The 15,607-nt window shown below is 47.0% G+C and overlaps 1 protein-coding gene across 1 annotated transcript in view; it reads right to left on the bottom strand.

The window, feature by feature from the left end:
• Window positions 1–15,607, bottom strand: part of LOC105703003 (acetylcholinesterase) — a 71,875-nt gene that overhangs the window by 38,146 nt on the left and 18,122 nt on the right. Inside the window, exon 2 of the mRNA XM_012431044.1 lies at window positions 4,395–4,537. Coding sequence (XP_012286467.1) covers window positions 4,395–4,537 — 143 coding nt within the window. The remainder of the gene's footprint in view (window positions 1–4,394; window positions 4,538–15,607) is intronic.

Below are 15,607 nucleotides of genomic sequence, written 5' to 3'. Positions count from 1 at the left end.
TGGACCAATCTAGGAGCATCACCGATAAGCTTGTACCGGATGCAAGTAGCATCCATCCAAAGCTGGTTACTTTGGGCTGGCCATCCGAGCTCGAACTCGGTCCTGGCATTTCCGTATGTCCGGTTCGATTAGTCGTAAAACACTCAGGCAGAAAGTTATCGTGAGCAGGGCGATCGTAAAGTCCTTGCAGCGCCAGGAAGGCCGGCAATTCGTTGTGGTTTTACGCCCGACGTAAGATTACGTCGAGGGATTGCCAGAGGATCTCCTTCGGGAGCATCCCGAGGGTCCCGGAAAAATTCAGGACTGCCGATAACTTCCGGGACAAATCCTTGAGTAATCAGCTGGACGTGTCCTTCCGATTACCGCAGGCATGTTCGAAGGACCGTGATCGGCAGTCCTGGGTCATCCCTTTCACGAGGAGTTCATAAATCTCTACCTCCAATTTCGAGATTAATTCAGATAACTCTCCTGGAGCAATTGGTTAACAATGGTTTGTCTTCCTAACACCCACGAAGAGTTAAATTATTTTTTAATTTTCTTCATAGGTACTTTCAACATTTTTTTTATAAAAAAAAATTCTTAAAAAATGAAACGCAAGGTGCAAAAGTCATTTCCGTGGCTCTGCGATGGCAGGCTAGGGTTTAAGGGGAAACGTTAACAATTTCGAGGCGTTAATTTAACTTTTCAGGAGAGCCGCTCCATTAAGGGTCGCGGCTGCGCAAACACGATAAGGCGAGTGCATACATCACCAGGGTACAGGACAGTTTGTCGGTGGATATAATTCAGAAATTTCAATGTAATCTTCGGCCCATGAATCTACGGAATGATCTCATATAACGCGGTTTCGGATAATCGCCCGCCGAGCGTCCGAGGCCGTCGAAGAAGCTGGGAAAATAATTCGACTTTTACGAGGGCCTCGAGGTCAGCCTACGAGCCCGAGGGCTTAAATAACTCACTTAAATAATTATTCCCCGGCATAATAATGCCGAGCATGTTGCAGCCCCGCGATTCATCACCCGCCGGGTCCTTTTTCTCCTTAATGCTTCGCCTCCGCCATTTTTCCCGGCCGACGTCCCTTAAAGAGAGGGACCCGAGTTCCCCTCAAATCCCCTGGGAGAGATTATTTCCTCCCCAGATGTGGATTTGTTTAAACTTACAACGGCGAAACATTGAAAAATTTCTCCGACATTGATTTCTGATACGATGATTATCTTGCAAGGGAGAATGCGCGATGCAGTTACGAGAGGTCGAGATGGAAGGTGTATCACGTGCGGCAAGTTTAAGGGATATAAGATGGTTTTATGGAAATAAGCTTCGATCGCGAAAGCACCCCCCTAAGGCCGCCCTCTCGAGGGAAACAGCGAATCCTTTTATCCCGAAGGACGGAGGATCCAGATTTCCCCGTTCCTTCGACTCGCCTTCGACAGATCTCGAAACTCGAGTTTAATTATCGGGGCTCGAAAAACGTAAAAGAATCCTTCGTTAAGGTTTCATTAAAACTTGGAATTTAAGGGGGTGGAGTATTCCCGGAGATTATGCCCTAAGAGACTCGGGTAACGCTGTATAAAAGCGAATAAGACGCCACCTCCAAGACCCTCTACACCATCGATAATATTAATTGCTCAAGACGGGTGAAAGAAATTTTTCGCCGATAGAAATTTTATTTCACCTTTTCATTTTTCCTTACTGAAAAACTGGACATTTATCTTCATTGAGACGAGTCTCATTTAAAAGTATCTTTCGACGGGTATTTTCCAAAGATTTTCCCGGATCCCATTCCTGGGATCCATTTCGCTTTCTAGTGCACAAAGTGCATACGTGCACTTGGCGTTCGACATCCATCATCCTGTCGCTTCCGATTTACCGGAATCAGTCGTACTCCCCGAATAACATCCACGTAAGGAGAATCGAAGAAACAAATGTCGCGTATGCAAGCCTAGCAATTGGAATAAATTTTTCTAAACGATGGCAAAGCCAAGACACAACAAACCGAACTCGACCAGCGATGAAATGCCCCTTGCCCTGCAATTTGCAAAAGTTGCGTCGTTACCGGCGAAACTCGGCCCGTTAACAATGCCAAATTGTCCGATAATCGTTAAAACCTGCAGAAACAGCTTGGCCGGAGTACACGCGAATGTCCAGCCTGGAACAACCCTGGGCTTTCAGGGTGGGCTTTATGTTGGCCAAATTGTTTTCATAGAAGCTGACGGCTGCCGCGAAATTGGTTGTCGAGAAGAAATTCACTGCGTCTCCTTTGCATGAGGAAATTACGATCCTTAGCGTTCCGATGATCAATTTGCATCGGTACTCGTCGTTGGCAGAACCGAACAACACCAACTCGTGAAACCTTCTCGCGTTGCATCTCCCAAGTTCTTTTTCTGCCTCGCCTTAAAATTCGAGCCGCAATTCGCGAGGCTGTCAGCCAAAAGCTGGCAGTAAAACTTGAGAAGTGGTGGAGCGACAAAACGTCTTCATTTCACTATGGCCGCGTCAAAAGTAAATATCCTTGGGGCCACCCTCCTCTTGTTCACCCCCAATCCCCGACGGCGTTTCAGCGCGCCTCCATTAGCGGGGGTCTTTCTTTTTAATTATGCAGATGCATCTCAATGTTGCATCCCTGGTTCCCTCCGGAGAGAGAGAGACCGAGCAAACCCGGCCGTGCGCGATGAATGCACGCTGCACGGCTTTTCTTAGCAAGAGTGTTTAACGAACGTATTTTCCTAGCCACTCTGCAGGAATAGTCGCGCCTCCGCTTTCTCGGCTTCCTATCTCGCTCGATCGGACATTTCGAACCATCAATTATACATCGTCTATCGTCAGGGAACTAACGAAACGCGACGTAAATCCGTGGCAAGAGGAGCGAACGTAAATCGCGTCATTCGCTTTCAAAGTTCTCATCCATTCGCCGCCATGGAGTCCAGAAAAGGACTCCCGAATTCGACACTCCGCCGTCCGAGAGAGGAGAAACAGAATTACCGCTGATGAAGGGAACGCTCAAACGAGGTGAGCTAAAACGGGAAAGTGGCCCTTTGCTTCGACTTCCACGTTTCTTCCACGCCGGCCGGCTATTTTGCGATCAAAGAAGCCTCGAAGCAAAAAGGAAACCCATTTGGGCAGAGATTCCGCCGATGGGAAATGCATTCGGTCCCTGAGGCCCGTAAAGTGGCCAACCAGGCGGCACGAAAGCCTAAAAAACTCGGCCCTGGACTCCTTTCAGGATACCGAGTCAGCAAAGGGATGATCAAGTTCCAGTCCGACTGGAGGAGTCACCAAAAGAGTCGGATTCGACAAGAAGCCGCAACACGAAATGTGGACTCCAGCACGAGGTAAATTCAGGGATCCAAACTCTACTCCAGGGATTTGGACCCCAGGGTCCAGTTTCACTTCCGCAGGAAGTTCCAAACTCCTCGATCCCAAACTACCGAGCACTCATGAAAATGCCCCAACAATTAGGCTCGAGGAGACCCACTCTATTCCCAACCATGACCGATGCAAAATCCTGGGGGCTCACTTCGTCAACCGATCGGCACCAATCCTTTCCACGGGATCCTCCGAAAGAAAGTCTCCTTGGTACTTCCGGTCAGCTGTAATTGGGATTTATAATTCGGGGAGACTTGCAAGTTGGGCAGTAGCGAGCTTTTTAGGAACCTTCGGAAACCAGCCTTTGATCGCGACCGATTCGCCGACTTAGTTTCCACCCGTTAATCACGAATGCACCTCCCAACCTTGATGGAGATTAAAGTGCGACTGTGGATTTGGAAGTTTGGCAATTAGTAATTACCTACCGAATCGGAGGATCTTCTGGGTAGCGGAAAAGAGGGTGTCGACTTTGATGTAACTCATTAATACTTTTAAACTTGGTTAGGAAGTTCTGTCATTGGAAGGGGCCTCATTAAAAGTACAAATCGCGTCAATCAAATCTGTCAAATCGCGTCGGACGAAATGCCGGAAGCTGTGGATATTTTTAAAGGAACCCAATAAACTGCAAAATTCATCCCCCAAAATTCATGGATTACAAAACCAATCCGTGAAGTTCATTCAAAGAAATGATTTTCTTTTTTTTTCTCCCTCAGTGCCCCTTCTCGCTCCGACATCCTCCACGTCCGTGCAAACTTGAAATTGGAAGCGGTAACAGTTTGTCGAAAAGTTCAAAGTGAAATTTGGCAAATGAAGCTCTCCGCGAGGACATTTCAAATTGCGAAAGTTGGGGGGCGAGTATAAGAATGTTCGAAAAGTTTACAGACTCCGAGTTTTCGGATTGAAAGTTCCTCGTGGGAGTTCCTAATGAAGCGATCAACAATATATATTCAGAGTCGGAGCGGCGACAAAGGAAGAAATTAAATAAACCATTTCTTGGACCCCTGGAAGTGTAACAATTTCTTGATAAGACTCACTTGGAACATGATGGCCTCTCTCTCGATTTGCGTCATGTTTTTGAAAATGGTGTTGATGATTCCAAGGAACTTGTCCCTCTGCAGGGAACTCGCGTGGTCCTTCTCGAAGAGGTCGATAAAATCGTACAGAATGAAGTAGGTCCCTGGAAGCATAGGAAAATACAATTAATCATTGCCTAAATATTAATGGTGAACGCTTACCAAGCATGTTCAATTAAATCTATCCGACTTGTAAAATAAAACGCGAGTTTACGAAGATCCCCGTTCAAAGAATGGAGTCCCTCGATACGAGCTCGATGTGATTCTTTGATCCCGTCCCATAAAATGCCTTATCATTTTGATAAGGTCACCGAGAAACTTTCGCGGTAAAGAGATATATGCAACCGCTCGGAATAAGGGCACGAGTCCAATTTACCGTAAGGATCATATTCCCATAACCGTTCGGCTGGGAATATAGTCCTTAGACGAAGTGGACTCGGATACCTCGACATGTAGAGAAGGGTATTCGAGTAAATTTCTTGAATAAGGGCCCATTTAAGTTAGAGCCCTATTTCTCGTTTCGAGGAATTATCCAGCCGAGAAGTTACCCGATTCGTGGATTCCTTAAGGCGATATGAAATTTGCGACTACCTTGTCGATCGCTTATGAAACTTTTCACCGAACTAGGTGTATCGAATCGTCTGAAATTCTCCCACTTGCGAACGGCGTTAACATTCCGAGCAGAGGTCGTGTTTGCGATATTCCATTTTGAAAACGTCCATTTTTAACGCGGACATGCGCCGCCATAATCATCCCACGTCTGCATTCCCGATCATCTGCATTTTTCATCTGGCACACGTCCTTGCAACTTCTTCGCCCGAGCACGTCAAACTTTACGAACGCTCTGCCGGAGTTGGTTCCTCCATTTTTCATAAAGTTTCGGGGAATGACGCGGAACGAATATTCTCGGGGAATTTCTCGGCTTTGCCACTCCGAGGCGCAAAATTCCTGAAATGGCGACAATTCCGCGAGATTCCTCCTCATTGTCGTCCGATTTCATTCCTACCCACTTTGATTATTTACGACACCCAGGTTCGCCAGATATTCCCCGGAATCTCTTGATATTATCTGCCGACGTGGGATAATGAATAATGAGAAAAAAATATATATATTGCTTAGGGGCTTTCATTTATTGCATTTGCATATGCAGGTTCACTTTGATCCCACGTCAGCGGGTGGTTGGATGCAATTAAGATACCGCGGCTAAACAAAGCGTCTTATATACATGTATAGCCGCTAATCAGAGCAAAGCCAAGCTCGAGGCAACACGCCATTGTTGTTGTTAACGCAAGAATGGCCAGGGAACAGTTGGAGATTGTGCCCCTCCCGTTGGTGACAAATTCTCAAGTAAATCCGCAAAGTGACCGTCGCCAAAATCTATTCTATACAAAAAATTATTTCCCTAAATCAATAACATTTTTCTTCATTGCTCGTTACATGGACGAGGCGTCCGATTCTACGAGCCAGGAAATCCCGAGGGTCGTCGCCGAAAAACCTCCTCCCATACTCGATTTGGATCAGACCGCAATCAGACAATCCGGCAATTATTTCCGAAATCAATTCCACTTTCCGCCGCGCCGCGACAATACTTCCCCCGAGCCTCGCAGCGAGATATATCGAGATCTGACCCGACGACTTCCTGGCTTCCGGTTCCCCGTAATTGGGAAATGATTCCGCCGATCGACCGAATCGGGAGTAATGGTCCGTCGGTGCCCTCCTGGAACGATTCTCTGATAACCCGAAATCCGACGTCCGGGGCTCGCCAACTTTTTCCACTTTTTCTTCCCCAAGTTTCCCGGATACCTGATAACCAACTTTCCAAGTCATTGCGGGGAACTTACTCGAGAGAACTCATCAATCGCGCAAAATTCCTTCGTGACTTACAATACCATCGAAGATAAAATTCCCACACCTGTATGAATATAATAAGCAAGGTTCTACTGAATTTAACCGATGGCTAAAACTGAGCGTACTTACATTTATCATTTTTCTGGGCAAATTAAGGGAAGTACGTAAGAAAAGAGGAGTCATTTGGTTCGTATTTGCTAAATCAGAGCCTATGTCGTCCCTGTAGGAAAAGTGGCTTGGGTTGTGGTTGATGGCAGGGAAAAAAGAAACATACGTTGCACGTCGAGGTAACAACGTGTCGGTCGACCGGAAAGTCGATACCAGTTGCGAGGTTCCGTTCTGAATGTTTCATTAGGTATGAGTACGTGGCGTCGTAAGAGCCCCGGAGACTAGGAACAACTTTTCAGGTAAGTCCATGTTCACCGAGAGAAATATCTCGCACAATTCAGAAAAACGCCGAATTTTAAAAAGGAAGGAAGAATCAGGAGTCACGAAGCAGAAACGTTCCCACCCTGGTGTACCTACTCCCGCAATAAAGGCATTTAAAAGGAAAGAACAAGTGTAAAGGTTTTGTTTCCACTTAATTGGTATAATTCCTGAACATTAAACGTTCAGAGTTTCATCTCATACCGAGGGAAGAAAATTAGTGGGATTAAATTAGTAGACGGTATTTACGTTGTGTCGTAGACCATTAGGGTATTAAGGCCGGTGGTTAATATCCTCATGGTTACTAAAATAACCAGAATTATGTTTGCGTTTAACCCCAGACCGTGAGAGCATTAACGTCGGGTAATCCACGTGTTCATCTTTCCTGAAAGGGCCGAAGCCATGTTTGCGTTGTAACCTAGGCCCATCAAAGGGAAAACGTTTTATGAATATACACGTTCCGAACCGCCACCCACTACGAGGGAGGGATTAAAACGTTTTCCGCAACGTTTCCTTCAATGAAGACGACTCACGTCCCCTGGAAGAAGACGAGAGCGAGGGAGAAAAAAGCTCCCCCAACGAGCGACGCGAAAAAATGGACTCGACCACTTCGGCTTAATAATACTCCGGAACAGCAGACAGCTTTTACATCTCGGGACGATTCGCTTTGAAGGAACTTCCCAAATAAAGAAGCACGTTTCTTTCGATCGGGTACCCTTCAAAGGGAGACAAGAGGAGAAATCTCTCAATGAGTCGTCACCCTGCGGAAGAAATGGACTCGTCCACCAAGGAGCAAAAAGCTCGATATGTCTCACTTGCAAACTCTCGTTTCAAGTGCGAGGTTGTGGATTGTATTAATTCGATACCGAATTGGATAAATCCAAAATTTGAGTGCGCCTCCACCATCCGATGTATCGATGTTAAGTAGAACCGGATGGTGGAAACGCGATCCAGTGTCGAATAAGTACCCACGGTGCAGACTTAACGAGTACCTCGAGTTCTTATCTTAAATAGAGGGAAGACGTCAGGGGGAGTGAAAAAGTCCTAGGGGTAAAAAAGTGGTTTTTTACAGTCAATCGACCCGTACGAAGGGAAACGGACTACGTCGCTCCGAGACGCCCGACTTCTCCCGGAAAGTCGTTGTCGGGTAATCGGGTTAACGCGACGACCTGACGGAAGCGCATCGTTCGAACGTCACGTCAAGGTTGATACACCCGGTGATCCCAAAGGCCACGACTTCAGGGTCGGTAGATGGGGCGAAAGAACCCCCGGAACCGTCCCCTAGCTCGTTAGGTCCTGCGACGTCCCCGCTCTATTTCTGGAACACCAAAACCAACCTGACCCTGACTTTGGACGAGACCCAACCCCCTAGTCTATTCGAAACCAAGACGCGAGAAATGTCTTGATTACTCGGTTAATTCGCACAATTGGAAAGCCCCTCCACCGGCATTTCCCGACTTTTCGCCATCAGCTGAACGAACGCAATCCAACGGTGGAACGGTTTAATTTACTTCTATATAAACTCGCAGTTTACAAGTACTCGAGTTGCACATCTGAGGTGCACTTCCATGGCAAAAATTGTAACCGAATGAAATGTATCTGCTCTATGAATAAATAACGAAAAGGGAAGACTAGGTAGTAACAAAACTCTCAATTTACACATACCCGAGTTACATTTCTTGGCGGCACGAGGTGGGCTCGCATAACCACAAAACTTGCCAACTTTCCATAAGATCATAATTTCAGTTTGCAGCGCCGCGTTGCAGGGCCCCATAACCTTAGAACTTTCCAAGGTTTCCATTATTTTCATCATTTTCATGGGATTTCTTCGTCTTTTTACCGAACCGCGGGTAAATCACTAGATGAAATTTCCCAGAAGTAATACAAGTTCGCAACTTCCCTAGCCGCTTGTTTATTTCTCGCCTCTATTGCACGTTGAAAAACTTCATGGCCCCCATGGAAAATTGCGTGAAAAATATGTCCCGGTCCGAATAATTCCATTTCGTCGCAATGGTGGCCATTGATTTTATCGTATTATCGCAGGGGGTGGTAATTAATTTTTCACCCGTCCGAAAATGTGAGATACTCGCAACTAGTCGCAGAAATCGTGACAATAATTGCAGCTTTTACCCCCTCGCCGGACAGGTGGGAGGAATTCCAATTTGTCGTCGGCATGTGGCACAGTGGCAACATTAATCTCAATTTGACTCCATGAAGGAAAGGAGGGTTCGAAAGACCTGGCCAAGGGTACTAATTGGACGTGTCAAGTGGAAGGGTTGGCGGTAAAGTGCCGTGATGAAGTACTGGAAAATTTCAATGTCAAGTCTCAACCCCTTCGCGCCCTGTCCCCCAGTTCGTTAAAAAAAAGGACCTTTGAAAATGATCCTTTTAGCCCTAAATATTCCGCAGACATTAAAAAAAAATGTCCCAAAGAAGTGAGTGCTTCTCGAAGGGTAAGACGTGGGACTTTTTTTTTTCCATATGGTTTATGTTGAATATCTCCGGTTTATTCAAACAGTCCTGGTCTCGTGATTAAGTTCCTTATCTAATTGCACCCACTTTCAGGAATGATGGAACTGCACCAACTGTTCCCTTCTCACTATTCGCTCGAGTAATGCGTTTTCGACGTCCGGCATTAATCATTGCCGGAGAAGCATTAGTCAGCATTCGTAATGAGATGTCTCAATGAGTCCAGAAAACGTGGCACTCCATCACTTTGGACTCATTTGACTCCTTATTCTAGATCTAGCGCATTCACAAGGGAAACGACCGCCGGTAATTACATTCTTAAAATGCATCTCACCCCGACAGAAAAATACAATAATTACCCTCACATGATATTTAGGGGGATTTAAGTCCGGCGTTGCCGATAAAAAATATCTTACATATTTATCTATTTCTTAAACCCCTTACATCTTTCTGCGTTCACGTATAGATTAACGAGATTAGGATAAAAAGAACAAAGGGGAAGGAATTATCGCGTCTGGTGGAGGCTTGCGTGAAATGCATAAGAGTGGTGCACGACAGGTGTACACGATAAGTCGTGGCCGATGACGTGCGTTACGGATTGCCCGTAAGGCGGATAATTGCGTCGGTTGTATTTATGCGGTGTCGTAATGCAAGTCCGCCTTGATGAGGTCAGCGTTTTCAAACCCTCCACCGAGGCGATTCTTTTCCTTATCCACTTCTCCACGCGTTTTTAAGCCCCAAACGAGGCAGCCATTCATTTAAAAAAAAAAAAAAGAAAAAAAAGTCTCGCGGTAAATTAACGTCACTGAGAAGACAAAAGCGAAACTACGAGGGCCTTTTTCCACCTGCCTTGAAAATAATCGCCGTAAGGCAGAACGAAGAGAAATCCCATGTTATTGAAAAGCTCACGAGACATTAATGAAATTACTTTCAAGGGAGGAAAATTGAAGATAAACGAAGCGAGGTAAAAAGTGCGGAGCTTCCGGTTAATCGCCGATGGCTTCGGGAGGAAAAATCATGGCCATGGTTTCGGTCCCCTGGGGATATTTCTAGAGACGCCATACGTCACCCGCGGAGTGCACTTTATCAAGTTCTATATATCACAAGTGCATATTACTTCATTGCAGCGAGTCGCAGATTTTTCCCCTTCGGCCGAGAGAGACGCCAGGTGGCGATAACGGCCTCATATCTCGGGAAAGATAGACGCCTCTTCTTTCCTTTTCGGCCGAGTTTTCCCGGGTTAATGTATAAGCACCGGGGAAATGCATTAGGTGTTTTCAGAAATTCGGTATTTGCAATTCCACATGCAACCGGCGAGTATATTACCAGGACGGCGTAACGTGCCATAGTGGCACTAGGAGGGGAAAATAGAGAGGGATAGGATTCTCTGGCGAGGGTGTGTTGCACTTTATAGGGTGTAAACTTTACGGCGTCGACTTCTCGGGTCCCTTATTGAAGTTTACACGTGGTTGTATTCCCGGAGGTTATTGAATTCAACTAGGCCCGGCGCTCATGATGGGCAGGACCTCTTCGACCTCCTCCAAGGAGTATCCTTCCATCCTCCCCCGAAGGTCCTGAATCTTCCATTTTTCCTCACCTCTCGATACCCAGGACCCAATATTCCTGTCCATCCATGGGAAACGGGAACCATCACCGAGAGAGAGAGACCATGTACTCCAACACGGCGGTGGAAGGTAAAGTACTCGCGAAAAGGAACGGTTTAAATCGGATGATATTTGCCGGAAGGAAATATTCCCCGTGGAAAATTTCTGAATTATAGGGATTTATAGGGTCCATCCCTGCGGACTTTGATAATCAAAAATGACGTTCACCCCCCTCGAACTCCCTCCAAAGTCCCCCAAAGCGCGTAATCCTTGATCAGGTTAGAAGCCCGACCTGAGCGACGACTCCGGGACAAGAATCGGATTCAGGAATCGCATCCAGGTCGCACGGGGCTTAAGCCTGGCACTATCAGGCGATCTCGGGAAGGGGGAAATAATGTCCGATGCAAAAGAACTCAATTACGTCGCCGGCAGGAGCAGGGCAGCGTTTCCAGGGAACTCCTGGGAGGGCTTTCCAGGGAACTGCCGGTCTGCGGGGGGCCACGGGGGTGGAGATAGAGGCGGAAGAGGAGAACGGACCCGGAGGAAGAGCCTCCAGGACGGACAGAGACATTCGGCCAGGTCGGCAGGAGGGAGAGAGACGGGGATGGCAGGCGCGACCTCACCTGCCTACCCCCAGGCTCGCCCGTCTCTCTATCGATTCACCCCCGGCAACTTGTTGGCTAACTTTGCCCTCCACATCGGCTCGTACTTCTTTACGGCTCCTTTAACCGCTCCCTTCCTTCTGCCATCGATGCGATTCCCTCCTTACCGAGCTAAATCCCTCGCACCTTCGTCGATGGTCGCCCTTCTCGGTACCGAACTTTCCTAGGACTGTTAAGAGACCCAGCGACTGCGATTAGACGATTCCCTGCTTCACATTGCAGGTAATGGGTTCGACGTAGCAATTTTCTAACTTCATTCCGACGTGCTTATCATGTGACCTCCCCTCCTCTCTGTCGTTATCGATTCGCCCCCCAGCAACTTGTTGGCTAACTTCACCCCTCGCATCGACTCGCATTACTTCGCCAGCTTTAAACGCGTCCCTTTTTCCCATCGAAAGAAATGACCCACCCTTGCACTCCGACCTTGTCCTTTGACAAAGCCGGTGCGAAACCACAGCTGGTGACCCAGGAAGAGGAATACTCAACTAAGGAACCTCAGATTTATCGAGGACGCGAAACCTCCAATTTCCCTACAATTGCACCCCTTTAACGAACTTCAGTAACACGTGAATAACAAATGTCATAAATCCAGAGAAATCCATACTCACAAGTCGCCCCCGCAATGTCAAAAAATCCTGACAAAATTTCCAAACACTTTTAGATTAGAAATTTAAATTGGTTCACGCGTCTGCTTTTCTAAAAAACCATTTCTTTGGAAAAACTGAACCCTTAAGTGGCAAGATATGGCGATCGCTCGACTTCCGGGGGTTTCGGCGGTATTTTAAAAAAATGAGCGCACATGCATCTCCCTTTATCAAACACGCTCGGAAATGTACCGATGCTCTCTATGGCGGCGTTTTATCTCTGTTATGTGCAATGTAGACGAGGCCACTGCAGTTGTTTCGCGAGGCGAGGTGTCACTCGCTATTTTTTTTTTTTCATGCTTCAGATAGAAATGCCCAATTGTTTTGCCCAGTTCTGCAACATAGGAATTTAGTGCACCCATCGTCAGAGAAGATACCCGGGATGTCCCGATATCGTCTCGCGATATTTCTTCCGAAATAGGCGGGGATGAGCTTGAGCCAGCTCACGAAGAATCTCCCTCGATCGGGAAAGTTGGCGCACGTCCTCTCTCGAAATTGAGCCTTCGAGACGAGTTACTTCCAGCGGCGAGTGCGACTCGACAGACTACAAACAAGATTGCGAAGAAGCAATTTTAGAGCCCGAGAGTATTGATTACGTGGAACTAGTGCGCAGGGAGTGCCCACTTAAGGATACGAAAACCGTGGAAGGCAATCCACCTTTTCCAATCCTTCCAGGAGATATAATAAAAAGATATCGATTTTTAGTGGACATGCAAACGGGACTAGGCTTAGATCGAAAGAACAGCTGATCGTCCGAATGCTCGACGAGCGTTTCGCCCTGATAATGGCGGCTCCCAAACGTTATCTCGATACCTTTCGAGATGAATTCATCTTTCGCGGCCCTCTGCCATGAATTATGGAGCAAACACGAGTCCTCTCCCGAAGCTTCGGATTGTTTGCGAATATAATGCACCCTGATATCGGATGAGCGGCTGGAATAATAGCCGGGAAGGAGGGAGAAAGAACGAGGACGGAGAGCAGAGGTGAGAAGGAGAAGTCGGAGGGAGAAAAGAAAAGCTCCTACACCCTCTGGTCGGCGGTTTGTATGCCGAAGAGGGAGTCAGAGGGTGAAGGAAACCCTGAGGAAATCCTTGACCCAGTTCCCTCTTCCGAGAGGGCCTTCTTGGATAATGTTGAGGAGTGCCTTCTCGTCAACCGCGCTTCCGTGACGTGTCCCCAAAAATAACGCCGACCAACTTTCCCCTCGATCCGGGAAACTTTCTTTATCTTATTCTTCCCCCCCCCCCCCGGATGTGCCATATTTTATTTATGAAATATTGCCGGACCTCCCATGGGGAAAGGTACCTGTTGAGGGGGAGCGAAAATGCCGGACGCTCCTCGACTTTCAACCGAGCAAACGGAATTTAATCTGCGACTTCTTTCGCTTTAATATTTATAAGAAATTATTTCCAGGTTCCACGTGTCGTTAAGAATCGAACTGGCGGATTTTTTAACAAGGGATCGAATATCTGCCCGAACGCCGCCAATGAAATTCTCAACAATGAAAGGGAATACATTATCGACATTGTGCGGCTCGATTTTACGAGTAATGGAAATTCGTTCGTTTACGAAATAAATCGCAGGAATTTATGGGAACGCGATATAACAGGGTCCAGGGAAAATGCGCGTAAGAGAGATATTATCCTGCAGCATCGGGACGATCGATGGAATTAAAGGCGAGGGTCCTTATTAACGTCCTTCCACCCCGAGCGAAGGATTCAACGGAGGGGAAGCCAAAGTGCCAGGTCGATTGAGCATAAAACTCGCCATTTTTGTCACCCTTGACTTATCGCCCCTGTAATTTCCTCCTGGAAGTCCGGCTCCGAGTCCGCGTTTATCACCACCAGGAGACCCCCAGGACGACCGATTTGGGGGAGCTTTGCGAGGACCTCGTCCGGTGCGCCGAGCTGCAGGAAACGTACGTCCAAATGGACGAACAGGGTCCCGCAAGCCCGGAGCGAGTTACGCTTTCAAAAGGAAAATATAGAAATAAAAAAAAAGAGAGAGAAGAAAGGAAAATAAACGAGAGCACCGAGGAAACCTACCTCGAAATCGGATTGCCCGTTTTGTAAACCTATTTCCGGGCACCCCTTTCGCTTAATCCGGTTTTTTGAAATCAAGCCGTTTCCTGTTACCCGGATTTTTCCCGAGCTTTATTATTCCCCGCTTCACTCGCAATCAACCGACCTGGACGTTTTCGTCGGCATTAACGAAGCGACAATCCGTCGTTTTGGAGCCAGGGTGTGTAATCAAAGACGAAGTTTCGACGTCTCGTTTTTACGGTAAAATCGGACTTCCTTCACGTGGTGAAGCTTTAAAACGATTCGTTACCCTCAGGAGAGAAATTTTCAGAAATGAAACCCCTCTGACGGGAGTTTGACATCGCCGTAAGTTTCGATTCGATACATCGCGTCATAGGTCACGTTCCTATTTTAGGGGTTGATCGGGGAATTCGGATACCGATCTCGCCTCGTCGAGGGTGCACTTCATCTACGTCTTTCAACTTCCAGGTTGCGGTCCACGTGCTATCGCGTTTGATCTCGTCCCTCATTGTTTTAGGTGTAATCGCGGCGGGAGATTAAAGACTCTCGATTAAAAGCCCAACGAGCACCGAGAGGCGGAACCGTGGCTTTAATATCCGACGGTTAAAAGGGTGCGCGAATCATGCCCCGTCGTGTCCGATAATCCGATTAAAGGCTAAATCTTTATTCAGGCTCTCGTCGACGGTGCTACGACAAAAGGAAAAAGTAAGATGATCCTTCAAAGTGGGTATATAATATCCTCTTGTGTCGCCTTCGTTATGGAAAATTCGATTTGCAGGCCTCCGGAGAAAATTCCCGCCACCCCCTTCTATGTTTGTCAAATTCATCGAACGCGTACGTAACATCGATAAAGGGTGTTTCAATGAAAATGTAATAAAAAAAAAACAACGAAGATACATCGACTGGGTGTTTTTTTAAATTAAATATGGCCCCAGCCGGAGAGGGAGTTCGCTGTTTTCAAAATCGCTCGACGTAAATGAATGTTGACACTTCGTTAAACGAAAGAGTCTCCATTAATATGCGAGCCATTTTCCCCTCGTTTTGGGCGTTTGGCCCAATTCCTGACGGACGCGAATGGTTAATGTTGCTTTGCAAAATGCAGGAAAAAAAAAAAGAAAAAAAAAACACGACGGACAACACGTGGATAAGTCTCACGCTCGGCGGGCAAAAAGCTCGGCGGCACACATCCGTGGCATTAAATTCTCTGCTTTTCCATTTTCATGGAAATACCCTTGAAAAAAAAAAAAATAGTACCGTCTGACTAGACCATTTCATGCGCGGGAAATCGCGGGTTATACAAAATTCAATCGCAATCGTTGCAGAGACGGAGCCGCGCGGTTAATCGTGCAAATTGCAGCCTTGTTTCCCGGCTACGAATGTTTAAACGTCACATGACAGCCCGATGTGTCCTTTCGCCTCTTTAGCCAGGGTCGAAGCTGCAATTACTCGACAATTATGCGACCCTTTTGTCCCGCCATC

This window comes from Orussus abietinus, unplaced genomic scaffold, assembly GCF_000612105.2.
Source record: "Orussus abietinus isolate OABI.00-Male unplaced genomic scaffold, Oabi_2.0 scaffold50, whole genome shotgun sequence".
Taxonomy (NCBI): Eukaryota; Metazoa; Arthropoda; class Insecta; order Hymenoptera; family Orussidae; genus Orussus; species Orussus abietinus.
Note: the sequence above shows the minus strand (reverse complement) of the source record. Positions and strands in the feature narration are given on the sequence as shown.